This window comes from Scaptodrosophila lebanonensis, unplaced genomic scaffold, assembly GCF_003285725.1.
Source record: "Scaptodrosophila lebanonensis strain 11010-0011.00,11010-0021.00 unplaced genomic scaffold, SlebRS2 tig00001412-arrow-pilon, whole genome shotgun sequence".
NCBI lineage: Eukaryota > Metazoa > Arthropoda > Insecta > Diptera > Drosophilidae > Scaptodrosophila > Scaptodrosophila lebanonensis.
This window is the reverse complement of record NW_022060739.1, coordinates 7,210,913-7,234,559: the sequence shown is the minus strand read 5'-3', so window position 1 is coordinate 7,234,559 and position 23,647 is coordinate 7,210,913. Positions and strand designations below refer to the sequence as shown.

At 39.9% G+C, this 23,647-nt stretch overlaps 1 protein-coding gene across 3 annotated transcripts; it reads right to left on the bottom strand.

Annotated features, from left to right (window-relative positions):
• Positions 1–4,823: 4,823 nt before the first annotated feature.
• Positions 4,824–23,647, bottom strand: LOC115631093 (histone acetyltransferase KAT7). Of its 3 annotated transcripts, none has more exons than XM_030527740.1 (8): positions 21,959–23,647; positions 21,797–21,814; positions 21,460–21,617; positions 21,026–21,398; positions 14,766–14,874; positions 6,265–6,422; positions 5,222–5,317; positions 4,824–5,153 (listed from the first exon to the last, which is right to left on the bottom strand). In XM_030527740.1, exons 1-8 carry the CDS (start codon positions 23,405–23,407, stop codon positions 5,037–5,039), a joined length of 2,478 nt encoding a protein of 825 aa, XP_030383600.1. In that variant the 5' UTR covers positions 23,408–23,647; the 3' UTR covers positions 4,824–5,036. The 3 variants fall into 3 exon arrangements, with proteins under 3 accessions (XP_030383600.1, XP_030383602.1, XP_030383601.1); XM_030527742.1 differs by having other exon boundaries at positions 14,766–14,853; XM_030527741.1 differs by lacking the exon at positions 21,797–21,814.

Below are 23,647 nucleotides of genomic sequence, written 5' to 3'. Positions count from 1 at the left end.
TTCCATCGGATATGACGTCATCAATGCCAAATGTGCAAACTACATCTTTTTCATTCGTTCTTTTTTTTTTTCGCCAACTGCCACCAGCAGCAACAGCAACAGTTAGGCGACGGAAAGACTTTCAAGTAATTTACACACAATAAGAAGTTTTTTTAGGGTGGAATTAAGATAGTTTTAATTCCTATTGGCTTTACTTGAAGCTGGTTAAATTTGTGAGTAAATTTCTTGTCTGTCTGACAATACCTTAGCCGTCATCGACGTCATCTGTGTCGTCTGCAGACCCTTGATATTCTATATTTGAAAATGCTGTAAAGAAAAATAAAAAAAGAAAACTGCTGGGAACAACTGCCAGCGACAAAAAGAACCGGCGTTTTTGCAGCTAGTTTTCGTTCTCTCGCACTCTCTCTCTCTTCTCTTGCTCTCCCTAACTATCACGCGTTGTTGCCAAGCACAGAGGCAGCAGCCGCAGCAGCGCCTTATACGTGATCCCCAACACACGCACGCACACTACACTCGCAAATTCTTGTGGCGCGACAACGACACACACGTGCCCCACTACATTCGCGAATTCTCTCGTACATACACCTATACATATGTACGTACTATAATTTCGAAGTGATCGAGAAATGAAATCGAATTTGCAAACGCGTTCAAAGTATTTAATTTTCTTCTTTTTTTTTCTTTCTTTGCTCTTTCACTCTTTGACGTTGTTCGCGAAATAAAGGAATTAATGAATTATACAAAACGGGCTTTGCTCTATTATCGGTTTGCGTTTCTTTGTTGCTCTTTCGGTTTTACAACGCCTCATAAATTTTAAGCCGCTCGCTACATACATACATATGTATGTACATACAAGCATACAAATAATGTATAATGAACTTGGACTTCAGTGTATGTGCCTCTGTGTGTGTGTGTTGGGTCTGTGGTGTGTGGCAGCGCTGCTTGAACGATCGCGAACAGCTTTTGACTACCACTGTGAATAATTGCGAATTTTTAGTTCGAAATGTCGTTTGTCGACAACAAATACATGCATATGTACATATGTATATGCATATACTTTGTGTGTCTGTGTGTGTGTGTGTGTGCGGCATATAATTGTATATGGCAATGGCGACGACGACCGACCGATGATGGTGATGGTTGTATGTATATAATAAGCAGCCGCAAGCAGTCATGTCTGCTTTATACTGTGTCTTTGTGGTGTGTGTACGTACGTATGTATGTATGTCTTTTGCATGAACATGCATACATACATACATACATACATATGCTTACTTGGGTGGGGCATTCCTAACCTCAAATAGTCACAATGCGCTGCTGCTGCCTCTGCCGACTGCAAGTCTCTCAGAGACTGTGTGGGTGTGAGTGCAGCCAAGCACATGTTTTTTGTAGCAGTGTAGCGGCCGCCCTTAACCCTGGAGTTTGGCTAAAAAGAGTTGCTGAGAGACCGTCTGCAGCAACCAAGAAAAACTGATCTGAAGTTTTACTCACACACGCACACATATACAACTTTTATTGTGTGTGTCTGCCGTCTACGTTGTCTGGGCAAATTTTTTCGTCTAAAATTAATATTTGAGCGACAAAAATGTATGCCTGTGTGAGTGTGTGTGTGTGTGAGTGCGCCATATGTGTGTGCAAAAGAAATTTGGAAATATGTAGAATCATGTGGTCGTTCGTTGTTGTTTTTGTTGTTAGTGCTGCTGCCTGCGTTTGCTGCTGCTTGTGATATCAAAACGCTAAAAATAAACTCAACTAATTTTTCAAGTCTTCTTTTTTTACGGCCATTTTTTGGGCCGTGTTCTAGCCGTTTCGCCTTTTTATATCTTAATAACACACGACAGCGACGACCATACACGTTGACGCCGGCATGAATTTCACAATATTTTTACAGACGTTTCACATTTCTTTTTTCTACGCTTATATTTTTTTTTTTTTGCTCACTTCCGTTGCACTTGGGCCTTCGTACGTACGCACGCACACATATCTATGTATGTACATCCATATACAGATATATTATTTTTACTTCTTTGTTGCTTTAATTGTTCGGACACACACACGCACGCCATAAAGTTTATAATTTCTTTTTCTTTAAAGTTTGTTTTGCGTGCCGCTCGGCAACTTGATGGGCAAATGGCCGACGACTGTGTGGCTGCCCAGAAACAGTCTGGCCTTTTATTATGAACACAACTTTCCGTCGCTGCCTGGCCTGAGCTTTGGGCCAATAAGATTGAGAGCGTCGACGACCGCGCACGCCGGCTGTTGGCGATCAAATGCTCAATGTCGCTGCTTAATCAAAAGCGGAATGCGCGAATTTTATTTCGCACTGCCACAAAGTCGCCGTCGCCGTCGCCATTGTCGACGGCGCTGCTACGCCGCTGTCTGTCTCTCCGCTTTTGTGAGTAAGCATGTGCTCATGTGTCTGTATGCGTGTGTGTGCAACAAACACAGACAGTCTGTATGCTTGTGTAAGTTGCCGTTTTTTATACCTTATACCCAAACACTAGAACAGTATACCCCTTTTGTGGGAATGTATGCAACGCATAAAAGGAGGAGTGCCAGACTTCTTGAAACTTATATAAGTATCAGCAGAACATTTCAATATGGATTCAAAATGTGTATATTCAATATTTATTTAGCTTATATATGATTCTCCTTTTTAAGCAGTTGGTTTTTATTATTAAACAACTGAACTTGCAGCATTCTCAACCCAAAAACAGAAATACTGTATATTATATATTTTAATAATAATTAATAAAGAAATTCGTCGTCATTTACGACATGATGTCGTCTTGAATCGCGTATGCCCCTCGTGGGCCTGCTACGAGATATACAATTATCACAATTAACTTATTTCAATTAAAACGTTCCGTAAATAGTCGTACCGTGTTTTAAAATATACTTAATTTTTGCTCTTTGTTAGATGCCCATTTAGTGGAAGTCGGTAAGGGATATATCTTTCCAGTACGCCTTCTGCAATTTGAAAATTTGCTCACGTATTCTGTACTTAATTTTTTATCTCTGTATAAAATTGCATACAAGTCGTTTTATTCTACGGAAAGTTATTTGCCTAGAGTATTCCACTGTTGGACTTGCTCGCTTGCAGCCTTCTCTCTTGTCTTTTTGTAGAACAGTGGCGTCGCCGTTGGGTCACAGTGGTTAAAATAAGAAGCTTTCGAACAAGAACGACGCCACTGCATTGCTGCACTTCCTGCTTCCTACACCGCTCTGCAACTCACACATAGCACACATTGCCAGTTCTTGCTCGGGGTTCCTTTGTTATAACTGGCAACACCACCAGCAGCTACAACAACGGCAACAGACTGCAGCAAAAAGCCACAGTGGGCAAAACCAGTATATACAAAAACAAAACTTTTAGTTCGTTCTTAAAAAATAATTATAATGCAAATATGAAAATTAAAATTTCTTAATAATTTTTAATATTCTTCATCTATTATCTTTTATCTGAAAGAACTTTTATTGGAGAATTGAAAGCTGATCATTATTTCTAGGCAACAAGTCGTATAAGCAATATTTTTCTTCAACTACTTAGATAAAATCTACAGGTTGGGGTAAAACAGGGATTCCCAATAAATAAAGGATTCCGCCTTCTGGACTTTTGACTATATTCCATTTTAATATATCGAAATATAAAAATGAGTAAAGTTTTTTGTAATATAGTTTTTGCCATAAATATATATTATTTTCAATTTATGCTTAAGGGGCAAATGTTTCATTCATAGTTTCTCAAATTTGAATTCATCTTTCATGTTGAAATCGTCATTTATTGCTGTTGAAGCGTGAATGGGAAAGTACTGCTCTAGACTGTAAATAAAAACCTTATCTATATTTCTAATGTTTAAAAAAAAATTTAAAATGTATTCTCAGATATCTGTAAGTTATTGTAATATATATAAGCAAATTTCTTGATGGACAAGTCCTGTTTCAGGCTGTAAAAAATGCAACTTGAAAAAAAAAAATATATAACCCACCCAAGAAAACGATAAAAAGCTCTCTATAAATAGACTGATTCACACCACTGTGCATTGAATCGATGTCTGGCAGGGCGTCGCTGGCTGGCTGGCTCGTGAGCTGCGCTGCTGCTCTTGTCGCTGCAGACGCTGGCGTCGCTGCCTCAGCTTCAGCCATTTCCATCGCCATCATAGTGGTCGTCATCGTCATCGTCAGCGGCACCGTCGCTGCAGCTGCACATGCTTTTTGGCCATAGCGTGCAGTTTGGTGGCCGGGAGCAGGGTTGTCGCCTTGTCTACCTGTCTGACGCTTTTGTTGATTTTGCGATGGTATTGGTGCGGTGCCCGAGGAGTGTCTGACAAGCGACAATGTCAATGCGCTGGCTTGGTGTACGTTTTTCTTTTCTGAGTCGCTGTTGCTACACGACTACCCACCAACTCCCTCCGACTGCTTCGACTCTGACGCTGACTCCCAACTGTCCCAACTTCATGTAAATGCGTTGGCTTTTCTTGCTGGCTGCTGCTGACTACAGGCTTTTTTTTTTTTTTTTTTTTTTTTTTGCTGCTGTTGCTGCTGCAGCTACACACGCCCAAAGGTAGCGACAACTCTACAACTGACTGTTTAGCGCATGACGGGGCGTCACTGCCAGTTCTGGGGCTTATCTGCCCCATGATTCATCTCGTGATGAGCACACAGCCAGAAAAAAAAAATCCACTAAAACCAACAACAACAACAACCACTTATCGAATAACTTAGAGAAATACAACTTTTCTGAGTTTTTGGACTTAACATTTGTTCGTACCGGAGTATATTTTAGGCGTAAATTTTCACTAGAGACGAGGCCTACAAACTAGTCTATAAATTAGCTACTAACAAATACATGAGCTTGCACTATACATATACATACAAACATAAAAGGACAAATAGTACACAAAACGGGGACAAAATATAAAAAGTATAATTACAAGGACAATTACGGTGTAAAAATCTCTAATCTAATACCGGCGGCGCTATCTCAGGCGCCATCAGGAGTCAATAAAGCACGCCTTGGCGTACTTCCAGCAGGGTTATGGAGATGCGCTCGGCTGTGTGGGCACAAATGGTTGCCAACGCAGGCAGGAATCATCGATTTTGGGAAAAGTGCCGCGCTTCTTCACACGCTCCTCATACTCATCCAGCACATCCTATTGAATTGTAAATAGGTTGAAGATCAAGTAACATTTTAACAAAAATTAGTAACGCGGGCACTTACCTGTTTCTTCAGGACGATGTGCTTGCCCTTCCAGTATTTCATCATGCCCAGGGCTTGCAATGTACTCACAATGTCATAGGAATATATAGCCATTTCCTAAGGAATGAGATATATAGAATGACAATTTTAATATATTATTATATTATTAATGGAAGAAGAAGAATAACTATTTGTTTGAAAAAGTTGTTTGAGGTTATTTTTTGAAATAGAACACTCTATAGATATCAACAATTTCTTCTTAAGTTTGTCGGATTTTTAAAACAAAGCACTGAATAAAATAAAATCTACTGCCTCAATAAATTAATTTTAGGAAGTGAGACAATCTCTTTTGAGGCTAGATAGGGTTTATTTATAGAACGTATGGTTTTACTAAGTCTGGAAACACTGTAGTCAAGTAAAATTTGATATTTTGATCAAATTATGGACTAAACTTGACTTTGAAGATTTGTAACTGGTTTTGAAGGGATTTGTAACTGATTTATAATTGATATAAATATACATATCACTATGAAGGGATTATAGAAAGAATTAACAGTTTCATCAATGATTATTCCGATTAATAGTAGTAGAGATAGTAAAGTGGAGCTTTGCCAAGACTTCTAATAATTTCTACCTTTAGTTATAGTTAGTCATATTTATAAAAAATTTAGAAGTTCGTCATCAATGTAAAGTTACGTCAAACGAAGTCAATAGCAAAACTAGCCCGAAAAAGGTACTTTCTTACCAAAAATTTGTTTACTTTGCAAAGCCTTTTAAAATCGTTAAAATAACACTTATTTCAGTTCTTAATCTTTATGCTGCCGACAAGGCCTAGACGTTAAAGCTTTCGGTGTGTTTTCAATCGTAAGAGCCTTCTCTTATAAGACGCTTTAATATTTAAAACGAGTGTTACTTTATCAGAAATTTCCTATAAGTTCTATATTTATTTTCCATTAAGAGACGAAAGTAACTCTACAGCTTTTGCTTATCGGAAAGAAATTGAATAATCTTTAGACTTGTTCTTTAAAATTCCTGATTCCAATTGATATTTATTGCCGACTCACCTGAGATACATCCTTAATGCACAGCGAGTTGCCCGATCGATTGCACAAATAGTCGAGCAGCACATCCTTCCAGTACGAGCGATACGAAATGAGGCCCAGATCGGACAGCGGCTTCTCTGGCGAGCCAATTTTGCCTTCGACGCGCGTCAGCAAGTAGCCTGGAAAGCAGAATTAAAGTTGCCTATAAGTATGCTATAGATAAGTACCGCGGCACTCGCACTCGCAGTCGTAGCCGCAGCAGCAGCAGCTGCAACAACAACAGCAACAACAACAACGAAAATAGCAACAGCAGCTCGAGCTCCAGCTTTATAATGCAAGTTCCGGCGTATTATTTATGGTGACCAAGTTTACCCGTCCGCCGTACGTGTTGTGTCTAGACAGGATTCCGCAAAGTGTGAAGGGGTGAGTGATGGGTTGTGGCGAGGGGGGAGGGGGTAGTTGAGAGGGTGGCTGGTGATAGCAAAGCTTGGCATGAATGACGAACTGCTACCACATGCAGACGCAACAGCAGACTCTGTCGACGCCGACGACGACGTCGCTGCCAGCTGGCATTTAAACAACGTTCTGGCGTACATTCAACCCACGAGCGAAGACAGCAACCCCCAGACCGCCCATCCCCTTCCGTAGCGTCTGGCAGCAACGATATTGGCAAGTCTAGATAACAACAACAACAACAACTACAGCAGCAGCAGTAGCAGCAACAAAAACAATGAGTGCAGCAAGTTAACTGACGAGGACGAACGAGAAGCGTGCTGTCGTTGTTGTTGTTGTTGTTATCCCCTCACACAACACAGAACCCACTGAGGCAGGCTCAGGGAAAAAAGCTCAGACGCACACAGACACAGACACACACACACAAGCACATGGACTGCAGACACAACTGGCAGCTAAGGGAATCCTGTTGGTCCTGCTGCAGGGTTGAACGCACACACGCACAGATTGAGGGCCACTAACTTTTGCGTCGTTCGTTGTTGTTTTCCCGGGGCAGACTGGGCTAAAAGAGCATTACTGCGTTTAAAAAGCGAACACTTTCAAGATGGCCAAATTTGTTTCCCAACTTACATATCCGTTTACAGCCGATCAATTATAAAATATTTATTTATCGGAATTTAAGTTATGATGTAATTGATCAGCTAATTGACGAGGGACCGCCCATATCCTTTTTACAACTTAGTTAAGTAAGGTAAAATATGTTATATTAAAAAGTGATATTCGATAATTTAAACTTTAAATTAAATTTAAATTATAAAGTGTACTTTTAATATATCAATTAATAAATGAGCTTAGAATATGAATAGACTTTAGAGAATTTAAAAAAGAAAATATTTGAATATATTATATATTAATTCTTTATAAAGACATTTAACGGTTATTTCAACAGATAGTTAAACGTTTAAAAAAACAAATCGTTTTATAAGTCCATTGATAGTAATGAACTCTTTTAAGATCGTTTAATCAAACGCGTTTAGATATATAAGGGCTGGAAAATTGAAAACTATTCCCAAAAAGCTTACACTTTTAAAAGCTATTACATATACTATGTATGTACATATATATTTTTTGAAAAACGTTCCTCTAAATATTGAACAAAATACCTGTTCCCATCCTTTTGACACAACTCCTGCTATAAGTATTTCCCCTATGTTCCAAGAATTTATAAATATAAATATATAAATAGATGTGGATCTTAGAGTATTTTATTGTTGGAAAGGTTTCTCCTTTTGAAAATGGTGATGCATATGATTTTTTATGGGAAGTATTTGTACAACTCGAGTATTGGATTAAAAAGAAGACCTGTGGTTTGTATAAAAAGACGTTGCTGTTCGGTCTAGCTTTCCAGTTTGTTTCGCTGATAGTAACAAATCGAAAGCTATGGAGAAACTCTTTGTGGAGCAGGGCCAAATTAAATTATAGGAAATTTCAAAATACACCCAATTCTGTTTTTTGCACGGTCTTCTTTTTACAAGGTTATGATTTAACACGATTTGAAAATTGAAAATTTTATATATGGTTGCACGAGCTTATTCCACGACGATTCAAAATATCATATGATCAATGTCCTTTTTACACGACTATTTCTTGAGCCAATCTACCGTGTAAAAACTGAATTAGATGTACATACGTATGTATGTATGTGTATTCCTAATTAGTTTCAATATATTAAAAACCAATTTGGTTTATTTGCGACTTCCAATAGCGGTGTTAAGGCTCTTAAAACGTGAAAAGAAAGAATGTACACAAGACAGAGTACCGATTACTTAAAGTTCCTCATTCCTACAATAATTTAGTTATGTCATTGATTCTTTGCTATTTTTTATGGCCAAATCATTGTTGTTCTTTTTGATAAAAAAAAAAGTAGAGCCTTACAAATTTTTGCTCACTATTGTGCGTGATGCGTCCCACGTTTTACGTTTGTTTGGTCGGTCTGTTCAAGGGGCGTTGCAGCCACGCTTTCGCGTGGCGCTTTGATTTCTTTGTGCTGCGTTGTTGCCGCCGCCGTTTGTCGTTGCATCTGTGTTGGTGTGTGTTGGTTTGTGTGTGTGTGTTTGACTGTCTGTGTGGGTGCGTGCGAGTGTGAGTGAAACGTCGAGACGACTTTATCGATCCATGGTTGATTCGCATTCGCAGTGGCGTCGGCGGCAGCAGCAACAACCACAGCAACAACAACAACAACGGCGAGTGGAGTGCAGTTAGTGTCTGGCTTTTTGGCTGCATGCATTGCATACCTACAGGCGCGAGTATGAAGTCGCTGAGAGAGAGAGAGACAGAGAGCGGGAGCGGCAGCGAGAGAGCCGTTCGTTTCGGTCGCATAGTTGCATTTTGCAATGATTATAACAAATGAGGCTTGTGCTTAGCAACAATTAGAGTCTAACATAGAATAAGTTAATTAGAGTGTTTGCAATTCTCTCTCTCTCCCCTGCTTTCGATATATATTTTTTTGCTCAATTAGCGGACTTGTGGCAGATTTCGCATATAGCGAGTACCGCCGATTACTGCTGGCTTGCCCAGGCAATGCGCGCACACACTATAAACACGAGAGGACGACGCCCTTTCATTGTGACCTGTGCTGACCTTTGTTGTCTGCCGCCGTCGTTGTTTCTGTTTCTCTTGTTGCTGTTGTTGTTGTTGCTGTTGTGGCGCTGTCTGCAAAACTTTTTTGTTTGCTTGTGTGCGTATTCGGTGTCTGTGTGTGCGTTTGTATTTAGGTGCGTATGCGGGTGCAATTTGCTGACTATAAATAAATGTTCATTGAAATGGCCGTCAAAATGACGCATTTAACTTTTTTCGCGATGCTCTTAAGTGCTGTACATGTATCCAAAAAAAAAAAAAAAAAAACTGCAGACGTCTTGATTTCATTAATTAATTCATTTTGTGCACATAATGGCTCGTATCCCCCCTTTTGCAACGTATTTTTTTTTGCTGCTTCTTCTACTTCTTGTTGCTGTTTTTGGTTAGTCATTAGGCTTGCGTGTCTATGCACAGCGGTTATTAAATTCGCGCCACCACTCGGACACACAGCCTTACATACACACTTACATGCATATGCATGTTTGTATGTACTCACAAGTATGTGTAATTATTTACACATGCTTGTACATACATACATCTATATATACACTTATATAGTGTTTGTATATAGAGTCGCACCTGATCATGAAAAGCTGTGAATGGTGGCTGACCGGCTGGCTGGCTGACTGACTGACCAGCACCGTCACCGCACAGTGGTATAAAAATACTTAAAATCTGAATTCAAATGTAATACACCAGTCAGAAGGACATAAAAGCTCAATTTGTTGAGGTCAAATATAGACTTTTGCTTCTAAATCTGTCATGTCATTAGCAGGGCGTCGGAATGTCCTTCACGTCATTTATTATTATTGATTATTGGCGATGTAGATTCTATCTGTCCTCTTAACTTTTCAGTTCAAACGAACTTTTTTCTATTGATCTTGCCTGAATAATATAATATTGACTACTTGTACAAGCGTTTTCGCGATTTGTGTTCAGATTATAATGAACTTTCTCCCAATATTCTCCATCCCTCTCTAGTGTATAAAAACGGTTCACTTTAACTAGATTTAGACAAATCTCTGACCTCATTTAGCTGTGAATCGAAGCAAAACATATATAATCCTCCAACCTATCGGAAGTATTAATATACCTTTTTGTGCTTTTGTTAGATGATTTTTGAGGCTTTCTCATCTTTTAAGTTGTTAACGTAATAATTAATAAATAAATCAATAGCGATGTAAGCTTCTCTGCCCTTGAAGGCCGTCGTACCTCAGGAAATATTTTCAATTTCAATCTTGTCTATTTAGTTGTGTACACTGACAACGCTTTTCACAATCGCTTTCTACTTATAATGTCCTTTCCCAATTATGTACAAACTCTCCTTTTAATTGAATTAACAATAACGAAATGTACAGCCCTCCGCTGCGCTTCTCATACGCATCATCTAACCGGAAGTATGTGAAATTTGATTATAAAATTGAAAGAACTTCGGGAGTTAAGGAAAATCACTAATATCAGGGGAGCAGCGAAATTGAAGAAAATGTGTGTTTAAAGCTCTTAAAGCCTCTGACTCCTAGATGTTCATACGAAAAGACAGACTCCATTCGACTAATAAAGCCTGTCAAGAATATGGTCTGTTAAATTTGTCTTCCTTTTTAGATCCAGACTATACAAATTGAACGATCATTTTAAATTCCGAGAGGGAACTACTAGTGTCTGATTTTCGAAAAAATGTTTCTATCAATAAATGGCTCTAAAAAGGGCCTAAACAGCGGATCAATAAAACAACTATTAAGGCATACAAATAAACATCTGCATATAAAATACATATATGGATGCAAGCCCGAAAAGCTGAATACGTTATTTAATAATGTTTGTTTTAATAATAGTTTATTTTTTCTCTGTCTATAAGCTGTTAAATAATGCTGTTTTATTTATTTACTTCTATTTGGAATTTGTTTCGATTTGAAATATTTCAAAGCTAATAAAAAACAATGACAGCAGTATATAGATAGTTTGCGCCCACTGTGCTTTGTCCCTCGGTGGCTTTCATGTGGTTCGCGGCGTTCGGTGTTCGGTGTAATGAGGGCCGGCCAGACAAAGGGACAAAAAGGTAGCCCACTGTCCTTAACCCCCTGGAGAACGAATGAACGACACCTGCCGTTTTGCCCACCGTGGAAAGGCAAATTTCTATATTCTGGGTGTTGTTGTTAATGATGACGAAAAGTGTTTGTGAGCGGCTGTGTGTGTGTGTGTGCCTTGTCTCTCTCGCTCTCTCTCAGAGTGTGAAACGCCGGCCGGTCGGCACTGGCTGGTGTACACACACAAATATATATACATGCGTATACATATATATTCATATCACTGTGTGTGTGTGTGCGTATGGCGCTGGCGTCGTTGTCGTGTAAGGTCAATGTCGTTTCGTTCATTCCGGCTGGCAGTAGCCTCGCTGCCCTCCCAGCCCGGCTAGTATTTGAATCCCTCCCCCTCCCCGACTCTGCCATACCCTTTTTTTTGAAGCACACTGCGACCGCCTCGCATGTATCGACTTTTGCACATAGAGTGCTTTGTTGTTGGCGTCGCCACGGCAGACTAACTGCCAATGCCATTCAGTCAAGCAGCCCAGAACCAAAACCAGACTCAGACTCAAGACCCAGGCACAGGCATAGGCACAGGCACAGGCCCAAGACCCAGACCCAGACCCACACCGACTCCCAAGAGCAGTGTGTGAGTATGACTCAAGTAGTCGTCGTGGTTTGAGCTCTGTCTGGGTAATTCTTTTAACGTCTCTTCATTGTTGTCTTTGGCACGACCAACACTTCTAAAGTCGGTGGCTCGCTGAGGCCGCCTTCTTTGTTTCAAGTCTCAGCAGCGGATTAATTTTAAACAATTTTTTGCCTCTTCCTTTTTCTTTTTCTCTGTTTTTTTTTTGTTGTTGTTTAGAGTAGAAAAATTATGTATTTATACATGAAAAATCCGCACTGGACTTGCAAAGTTTAATTGATGCAGAAATTGCATGCGGCCCAAATGGAAAGCTGACGAGGCTGTTGCCTGATGGCTGGCTGGCTGGCATGTTGACTAGTCTCATGCAATGCTGATTATATTACCACATTACCCATGACTCACACACACACACACAAACACACTCACACTGGCAAATGGCACGTTAAATCAATAAACCAGAAATTGGTGGCTCATTACTGCTGGAGAAACAAAAAGTATACACACATACATATATACAAGTAAATCTGCGGTTATATTACACGTTCATTCGTGTGATTAAGTCATAAAAGTATGAATTCTATGGATGCCAGAGAGTGTGGCGCAACACCAGCTGCACAAAATACTTCAAAACGCAATACATAATTGTCCAAAACAGCCAATTGAAGAGCTTGTTATATTCAGCCTTCAAATAGTTCACCAAAGATTGCCAATCTACTTGGAACTGAGAATGAAGTCATTTCTTCTAAACAGGGTTTTTTTTTTTCATGAAGATACTAATACATAAGTCATTAAACTGATGTGCCGAGAAAGATACAAAAAAATGTTTCTTCTTATATGTTTATTTACATGTGGTTTCACATTTTTTTGTACCAAATTTGCACAAATAATTTGCGCGCAAATTTGTCGAATTCTACAAGTATTAGCATGAATAAAAACTAATTCGAATTCTTTGCTATAATGTAATGTATTGCTACAACAAACTTTATGGTGAAATACTTTGCAAAGTCTTCACAAACTTGTACACAAATAATTTGCATGTGTGACCCCAGCTCATGAATGAAGTCAATCTAAATTGTGTTTGCTATGCATTTTTGCCACAAGTCGTATGAATTTGTTATAAAGTTATAGATTGGGCACAAATTTATAATGATATAAATGTTTTTTGCTCACAAATCTATATACTTTATATTATTTATGAAATTCAAGAAACTGGGAGCGATCAAAGCTTTGAAACACCTGCTATGCTCGTAACAAACAGAGTTCAATTCTAATTATATTATCTAGCACGTTGCAAGAGGCGACACAATGCTTCTCCAATTCAAAACAAAGCAAGATCCAGAAGACACTCTTCTTCAGTTAATGTCAAGTTGGTCTAATAAATTAATACTTATTTATTTAAACAAATCTGTACTTTAATTTAATAATAGAATAAGCTTTTGGTAGTGCTTCTTGTGCTTGTTCGATACTTGTATTTAGATCAACTCAATAATTTCTTTAAAATATAACATATGTTCGGGCTTATTCTTAATGTGTTAAATAGTTCGAGTATGAGCCTATACATAGTTGGTCTAGCTCGCCTTTGTGTATACCTGGATATATGTATAGCATATCCCCATTATTCTCATAGAAAGTAACATTTTAAGCAGACTATACCTAATACAAAACGAAACTGAAATGTCTTTAAATAAAACGTGTGTTGGTCGATTGGAAGGGCTTATCCGCCATAAACATAATGTTCCGATATGAAAAAGCTTTAGCTAGATTTTCTATTCTTTCCAATCGTCTCATTAGGTTTACAAGGAATTCTATATGCTAGCTTTTATAACCGTTTACCCTTTAAATGCAGAGTACACAAAATCTGGTTTAGAATAGAACTGTAGCACGATTTCAGAGAGAAATCGTTGGTTCTAAACACGCCCGAAATGCTTACTTGAATTAATTTGCCAAGCGTTGACAAAAGGCCCCTAACATTCTGATTCAATGTTAAATAAAGAGAGACGCGTACCTAGTTGTTGCTGATTCATAAAAAACCCTTGCACAGGTAGGAGTAAATATACTTGTAGGAAAGGTCGCATGTTTACCTCGGTAACCAATACTTTCCAAGACTCAGCCGTACATGGATTAAACAGTTTAAAATCAACAAAGCTGAGCTGGACATGCCTACTACATATATAATTTGATTTGATAAATGTGTTTCCCCATTATAATAATTTCTTGCAGTAAATATTCACTGTGTGCCTTAAAGACATTCGTCACAAGTTTTTGATGAACATTTTTTTCATAATCTTTGCATAAAAAAAATATGAATTTATTAACACCCATATATGTATACCTTTTCTTGAGCAGTTCGAAACCCCATGCTTATAACCAAAACGGAAAACATAAAAAATGAAGTGTAACGAAAAAAAAGTATAAATACGTGTTTCAGCAAAGCTAAAAATAGAATGAGCAATAAATAACAACAAAGGAAAAAAAGAAGTAGAAATAATTCAATTACTGGGGAATGCTCACGGATTTCATTACTACTTAATTCGCTGAATGTTTTACTTCTCAGTCAGTCAGCGGTCCGTCAAGTATTCACGACTACGTGTTGGTGCTGAAGCTGAAGCTGATACAACTTTTGAGACCATTTAAAACAGAATAAAAACATTTGAAGTGCTTAATCACATTTGGTTTTTTTTCAATTGTTTATCTCTCTATAACAAACGGAATTAAGATATCACAACAATGCATATAGTATTAAGATATTAGGTCTGGCTACTTACTGAAATCGATGAGGAGGCGTCCATAGCCCTTGCGTTGATATGGCGGAAGCGTTAGAATGCACGACACATTGTAAAACGAGTTCTTCTCCTGCAAAAAAGAGGAATGGGTCTTTGGGGAATTAAATTATTGAGAATGCGTCCGAGTTAAGAAACAAATATACTAATATACCTTACTTGTATAAGAAAACTAATTAATGGGTAAACTTAGTGATAAAAGTACTTATCTCTATATATATAAAACAGTTTGTCCTGCCTGACTCATTGGCAATCAAGAGCTAGGAAGCTGCAATTTGGAAAATTCGAACTCCAAAGGGGGGAAAACAGGCTCCAACGGCTGTATGAAAAATCTACAATTTCCGATTCACTTCAAACTTAGTTCGTATATTCTCATAAAGAATACAAGAAACAAGGGGTGAAAGTGGTGCTCTGCGCTTTATGACGAACGTCCCATTATCGGCACCGAATACTTAGTTATGCTTCATTTGCATAAATGTCAGACAAGCTATCTCACTAAGTTTTATTTCTATTGCATCGATCGTTTCTGACATCGGAGCGTTCATACAGTCAAACAGACTTAATGAATGGCTCTAGGTATAACAAAATGTGGGCAACATTAAGTGGACAATTTCATTACCCAAATTTTTTTAAAATTTAGATGGCTGCTATGTGAGCTACTGTGATATATTATAGACCAATTAAAACAAACATCACAATCATAACAATCGGACGAATGACCTTATCAAGTTTGCATTCTATAGCTTAAATAGTTTTTGAGATCGGGGCGTCAGTCAGACTTAATGAAATGGATAAATTGACATAAACTGTATAACAAGCAAACCAAATATTAAGATATACTGAAAAGTATTTAAAGCAGACATTCAGTCCTGCGCCATAACTCTTATTTGGCTACTGTGGAAGAACATATTGAACTTAATTCGGAACGCAGTATAGAGCCTGCCTTATGGGAACTAGCAAGACAAAGATGATTTGAGTCATTCGGACCAGCATCTGGATGATATCGAAAGAACAACACTGAGTTGACGTTTTTAAAAAGTATCGCTAATGGGGACCGTAATGAAATCAAGCTGATTTTTCTGATGAACAGAAAAAGAAGTTGACATAAAAGGTCACTTGAGAGGTTATGGCAAACAATAATAAACAAACGAAATTGAAAAATTTTGCATATTATACGACAATTAAATCAATAATAACAAATACTTGTCGAATTAAGCGCCCCAGCCAGGCGGGCAGACAGACAGGCAACACCTCACACAAAAGCCAATTGAGGGTTACAGTGGGCGGGTGTTTGAAGGCAGCGTCCATTGTCGCGGATGCAGGAGAAACACACACACACAGACACATATATACATATGTATATATATATATATATATCTGTGTATATTTTGTTATATGTATATAAATTTATACATAAAGCTCATGGAGCAATCACATTCAAAGTCAGAGCAGCATTCATTTGTCGCTTTTTTCGGGAGTTCAATGACCAGAGAGCAACGAAATCGATGCCGTCTCTCCATCCTTCCGCCTCCCCACCTCGCCAACTCTTCGCCACTGCCACTGCCACTGCCAGAGCTTCAGAGTCTGCTGTTCTGCCACTGCAAAAGCTGCACACAGATAAGGCAATATGTGCGTAAATAATGTGCACGCATATGTACTACATGGGTACACACTCGTACTACTACTGTATACTAGTCGTATATGTATATATATATATATGTATATATAGAGAGGCGATAGATATAGCGTGGATGAGAGCGGGAGGCGATGCGACGACAAAGCGCTCAATAATATGCCGGTGTCTGCATGTACATAAGTATGTATGTATATTCCTATACATAAAAGAGGCCGGAGGGGGGCACTACATATGTGCATCTGTAGCTACTATGCGGCGGTAGTCACATGAGTGCGCCAACATCTGGTATGCACACCCGCTCTCCACAATTCTTCCCCGACGCTCCACTCTCTCTCCCACTCTCTCGCTTTCCCAAAACAGACGACATTGCCAAAAAAAAAAAAAAAGAAGCAAGAAGCTGCTAAGCTTTGTTAGCTTGATATGGCTGTAACTCTCTAGGAGTGTTCATAATTTTGGAAGTATCGCATGTCCCCATGGATATCGTCTGTTGTACAGAAAGCTAAGCATCCAATAACAATCGTTTATTTATTTCATACCCCTAAATGGTTTTACTGAAGTTTCATAGAAGTCTATAGAAAAGAATGGTTTAAACTCTTATAAAAATAACTTTTTAAATTTTTTTGTGAATCAAAAATTAAGCCGAAAAGACTGTGAACACATACTAGAGACATATGGTTATAGATAGTTTTAGCTTCCATTTACATCGGGATTGCATCTATTTATGCCTATAACTTTCTTCAAAACTGACAAATCATGATAAAACTTACCATGAGGAGGGTTCTATGGGATTTCATGGGAAATCATCATCAGAAGAAAAACATAAATTTGATCTGCTTAGGGCAACCTGTATACCAAGTTCTATTATTTTACTTATGAGATACTTTCCCTTATACAGACGGACAACGCTATATTAACTTGTCCTATCATCCTGCTGAAGAATACAAGTATATTTATGGCCTCTGCCGCCTCCTTTTGTGTCTTACATACATTCGCACTTAACTAGTATATACCTTTATCCGGCTGCGGTTTATAGAAGTAGAGCTATTTTAAACTTAAGAAACCTTTAAACATATTGTATTTAATATTTTGGAACGTGGAGTAACTTTGATTAGTTTTCAAACTCTAGTATTTAAAAAAAAAAAAATATTTTTAGTGCGGAATACTGCTGTGTACTAAAATGAAGCAAAAAATGCTAAAGTGTCTGAGTAAGCATTTGGCCAAAATCCAACCACCGTTTTAGCCCGATTTATCTTCGCGTGACTTGTGGTTATTTAATTGATTGAAAACACCACGCCGGAGGCACCGCTTTGACACGATTGTGGAGGCTTAAGTCGAATCGAAGGCTGAAAGCTATTGAAGAAAAGGATTTTTTAGACTGCTTTGACGATTGGAATAAGCATTGGCACATGTGCACTGCATTTGGAGGGGACTACAGTGAAAACATCCTTAAGGGACACCTCGTTTATCCGGACACTCTCTTCGGCGGACACTTTTTTTAAAACATTCGATCGGTGTACAGTGAAAACTCCCTTAATGGACACCTCTTTTATCCGGACACTCTCTTCTGCGGACACTTTTTCTAAAACATTCGATCGGTAGAAAGTATTTAAGTATCCCCTTAAGCGGACACCCCCCTAGGGAGGACTAAAATTGGCCAAGAGAGTTTTCACTGTAATTCAAAGGCGATAAAATAAGTAGATTTCACTGAATTAGTAAATAAAGATTTTAAAAGTTACATCAAAGTTGGTTGTGAATAGTTTCAACTTATCGAAAACAAACAGTGAATGGTTTCTCACATCATTCATAGATCCTATTTCAAGTTTTCTAAAATAGTGAGAGCAAACAAGCATTTCGAGCTGGGAGTTTCTTAAGAACTTCCAAACTGTTAAGGCCAGCATTTATATTTATGTACAAATACCTCCAAATAAACATCTTAATCGTAAACTAATGTTAAATTATTGTAAGAGTCCTAATATTCTTTATTTTCTAATCTTAAAAATATGAATACTTGTAAGTTATTCATTAAATAAACACCATAATCGTAATCTATATTGTTGTAAGAATGTTCTGCAAAAGTTTAACAATTTTCGTTGCTGTTATAAGAATCCTTAGGGATCTCTTGTTATTTAGTTTATGTTTGGTAAAAATGTGCAAAATTAACGCTTGATGTGGCATAAAATAGGAATGTTATATTCGCGATCTTTCTGCAGTTAATATTGGTTGTTTTTGTTGTCGTCAGCTTGTCTGGCTGAGTTCTGGGCCCACCACACAGCCACACACACACACACAATGGGATAATGGGTGTGAACCAAAGGCATTCAAATTTCGGAAACACATTTATGTACAATTTCTTTTTTCCCTACCATGCCCCCCATTTGTCTGCCTTGATGTCTGGACGGAACGCACGTTGCCCAAAAATGCACATAGCCACGCATTTTCCATTGTATTGTATTGGAGCAGGCGCACGACGCTGCTTCAAAACGAACGCCCTGGACGAGGTGCACGACCTCAATCGTGCCGCTGCAACAGCCGCAACAGAGGCAGTGTCAGTGGCAGTGGCAGCGGCAGAGGCAGCATCCACCAAACAGTGCAACTCCTTGCTACCCAAACCCCAAATGTCTGCTCGCTGTCTGCCGCCGCTACCAGCCCAGCCAGACAAGGGACGGCACAAAGGACGGGATGGGACGGGACTGTGTGCAGCTTTACAACTGCCGAAAATTATCAGTGATGCTGCACACATATATATGCGAGTATATATCTACATTTGTGTGTATATATATGTTTGGGTGTAGGTGTGTGTAGAAATAGTATTTCGGAGCGAGAAATACGAGTCCTTGTTAGTTGGTTTTGTGCTATGTAAACTAACATGAAGAGCCCCACAAAGTATACGAATAGTAACTAACTGATGGTTAACGGCAGGACCGGAGGGATAGAGGGACACACACACACACACACACACACATGTAGGTGGCCAGACGCCGACACTCTGCTATGTTGCAGGGGTTCAACAGCCACGACATGCGCAATTTGTAACACAAACCCAGTCTCTGCCGTCAGGGCTGCCAGCGAGGACGAGAAGAACGAGGCATGCATGGAGCAGACGACGATAACCAGGACTGGGACTGGGACTGGGACTGCCACTGGCGGCAGTCGTCGTCGCCCAAAAACTTTACACTTGAAACTTCAGCATAGACCGGCAACAACAATAGAGAGTAAAGAGCGACGCATTTGCATCAAGAGAGGGGGCGAGGTCAAGAAACCGTGCAACAAGGAGCACCGCCGCCCGTACAGCTGACAGGGATGTTTCGCTTAAAGCGGGGAAATGTCTAGCTTATTTACCATCCACCCAGCGGGCCCAGGCGACATCAATGGCAATGGCCATGGCAAGCACAAATAAACAAAAATAAAAAACAAAACTCTCTGTGACTGCGTGCACATTTTTGGGCATGGTCAAGAATTCAGAGACGCCACTGCCACATCCACAGCCAGAGCCAGAGCCACCAGCCGATGTCGATGTCGTCTGTGTCTGCAGACATAAAAGAATCATAAAACTGTAAAATGGTATTATTCAATTTTATTCGTTGTGAAGCGAGGAATATAAATGCAGTGGTGGGCATGTGGCGTCGTCGTCTATTGGACCCACAATGGGCAGGCAGTGTGATTAAAGCTGCCGGTTAGGAAGTGTTTGGGGAAATTGTAGGAATATTGAAAATTCTTGTATAAGACTCTAGTGAATCCTAGCAGGCGAGAGGGTGTGCTTAGGGTTCAATTTAAAATCAAATGCACAAATGTTGCATGAATATGCATTATTCTGCCTTCAATTCTACCTATTGGAAAAGTCTACCTTTTGGTTTAATAAAAGTTATATGATAATGAAATGTGACAATTAATATAGCTGCTCGAATAGGTATGTAAGGAGATGAATATAGAATTTTGTCAGATTAAATATAAGTTAACTAAGCACCCAGTTTGTTGACTCTAGTTTAAATATTTTCCAAAAACCAGATATTCCGAGGGCCTGATATAGCTAATTTCCATAGTAAGAAGTCTCATTCTAAATTTCGAGTACGGAATAAAGTAGATTTTAAAAATCGTACAGGGCAGGCACGGTGAAGGGAGTCAGAATTGTTAATCAGAGGTTTTACAAACTTTGAGATTTTTAAATTCAAGCTAGACAAGTCAACAATTTCGATTCCATTAACAGTTCCTCCTCCTCCACCTCCTTTCCAACTAAAGTACAAATACTATACTTATACCTAGCCTTAAAATAATAGGTTTATACTTATTTTTAATATATTATCTCTAAGATTAGTTATTGAAATTCAAACCAGCGCATTGTTTTTAACTAGATTTCTACAATAAGTTATCCCCAGAAATGTAAAGAGAGAAATGTGGGGAACCCAACCTCTGCCAAATATCTAATATCTCTGGACACCATATCGGTTATGAACGGATCGAAATTTCTGCCGATTATTAACATATGCAAGCAACCATTTCAATAAAAGTTTTATATATCTTTAAGTTCTAATTCTGTAAGTACCTCAGCAATATTTATTTAGTAATACAAGTCTATAATTATATATGTATAAGTAAGTATATTTAAGCTCACCTTGCTAAAGTATCCCACAATGTGACAGCCATCAACATCGGCCAATGTCATAATATAGAATAGGAACGGCTCCACATCGTAGTACAGAGTTTTGTGATCGAGAAAGAATTTGGCCAGCAGACACAGGTGCTGGCAATATTGCTTGTAACGTTTCCCATCCACCTGCCAGACTTGCAGTTTGCCCTTCCGATAAATCTCATCGCCCGGCGGATGCCGCCAGACGCATTTCTGTGCGTGTCGCTTTATGCCCGTCTCGGATTTTTGGTAACGCAAACAGAACTCGCAGATGTACATTTTGGGCAGGCGTGCGGCATCATCCGGATAAGGCGACTGATACCACACCTTCATCTTGTACTTGCCCATGGTAATGTATCTGGGAAAGGGGGAAAATGTTAGCAAGAAAAGTATGGAATGCAAATTAATTGATAGCTCACTTGATGCCTTTGCCCACGGGCAGATCTTTGAGTTCATCTTCGATTTTCTCCGATGCCAACGCTTGGGCCTCGCGAAAAAGCTGCAGATCGTAGTCCGGTACCAGGCCCGCTAAATTTGGCTCTCGATCCTCATCGGTGCAGTCTTTTTCCATCCTAACCTGGGAATTAAATTGCAGATTAGCTGTGGAGTTTAGAAATAGTCTCACAGTTTTGGACATCAACAACAATTTGGTCTGTTTGGGATATTTGGTACCTTATTTAACATTATTTTATTTTTATAATTTTTGCTAAAAATTATAAATTTAAAAATAAATAGATTGTATTTATAGTGCCTTGCCTTTTTCAGAAACTTTTTCTGCAAAAGAAAAGAAAAAACCAAAGCGAAAGCTGGTAAGAATTTTGAGCAATATCGATATAAATTTGTTTAATTCGATGGAACAGAATGAAGAACGATCATTGGATGATGTGGAGAGATGACCAAATAGCAAAGTGGGTTTACCTTTTCATGACTTATAGTGGCATTCACAGGTCGAAAGTTGGCGCGAGATTCACGAATTTTTGCCAAAAATTCCCTCTGCTCCGGCGTCAACAATTTCACATTGGCCTGCTGATTGCTTGACGTCGTCACAATATTAATGGGCATCTTGAGTCTCTGCTCGTTGCGTAGTTTGCGCTCATTGGCGCGCTCCTTGCACTCCGAGGCGGACATGTTGTGATAGATGGGGCAGGCTTCCGGAAGAAAGTGGCGATCCGAATTGCCACTGAGATGACCCGACGAGTCGCATCCCTCAATGGGACATTTCTTCTCGAGCTGCACGGCTGGCGATTGAGGACGCGTCTTGATTGGAACCGAGCCCAGGCCGCCACCCTCCTTCTTCACTTTAGATTTGCTGTTGTTAAGCACTGCAGCGGGTTTCTTTGCGGGGCTTTTCGCGGGGCTCTTGGATGGAGAGCGCTTCTGCTCATCCAGCTCACCATCCGTTTCGCTATCGCTGACCTGCTTCACTTGCAGCTTGGAGCGGCGCATGCTTAGCGAGCGCGTCAGCTTGCGCATGGGATTGGCCTTGTCCTTGCGCTCCTCCTCGCTCTCGGAGCGTGTTAGTTTGGCGCCCACGCCACGCTTACCTTTGGTATTTTTCGCCAGCTGGGAGCTATATGAGTTGGTGGAGTCGCTGGCATTTGAATCACTCATGGAGCTGGAGTCTGAGTCGGAGCCACTATCCGAGTCGCTGCCCTCGGAACTTTTACTGCCTTTCGTCGGGCCATTCTTGTTCATGGGATTGCTGTTATTACTCTTCGCCTGCATTTTGGCGCGCATTTGTTTCGCTCGCACAGCAGACGCTGTGCTGGCCATTTTGATGGGTACTTTACGGGCATTCTTGCCCGCCTCCTTATTCGAGTCATCAGAGGAGGACAGAGAGGGCCGCACCTTGTTGCCGTTTTCGGTGGCACGAGCCGCGGGTGCTCCTCCTCCCCCGCCTCCAGCACGTACATTTGTGGATTGTGCACTGGCTTTTTGGGGTGCTCCTTTGCTGCCAGTGCTGGTTGTGTTCTTTGGCGCAGGTCCTGGTCCTCCAGTAGTTGATTTTCTCCGCGCCGTACTATTTGGAGGTCGCCCCACTTTCTTTGCTCCTGTAGGCGGCGCCTTTCCTTTCTCATCATCTTCATCATCGTCGCTCGACAATTCCCCATTCCTTTGATTTCCAGCCGTAACTACAGCCCGCACTTTGCTGGAAGTAGAGGCCAGCGAGCTGCCTCCGGGCTTTGGTTTTTCATTTTCTGCGGCCGACTTTCGTCTCGCGGCCGCTGGTTTGGCCGGCACTGTATTTTCCTCAGCACCGGAACTGCTCGACTCTGTTTCCGAGGAGCTGCCCGTATCCGTGCAGCTCGTGGAGCCACTGCTGGAGCTGCTGCCTGAGCTGGAGCTTGAACTTGAGCCAGATTCCATTCCGATTGAACAAATACTGGCGGTAAATAAATAACACACAGATACACACACACACACACAAACAGACAGACAGAACACCAATTACGAAGGCGGCTCGAAAAGAAGGCGCTTTGGTTTGCAAGCAATTGCGGTGTAAAAATCCGAATAGGAGCAAGCTTGCTGCATATATTGCACTTGTTTCTTTTAAAATTATGCGGCTATTTGTAAAAATTACAACTTTTGTTTGTTTCGGCTATAAAC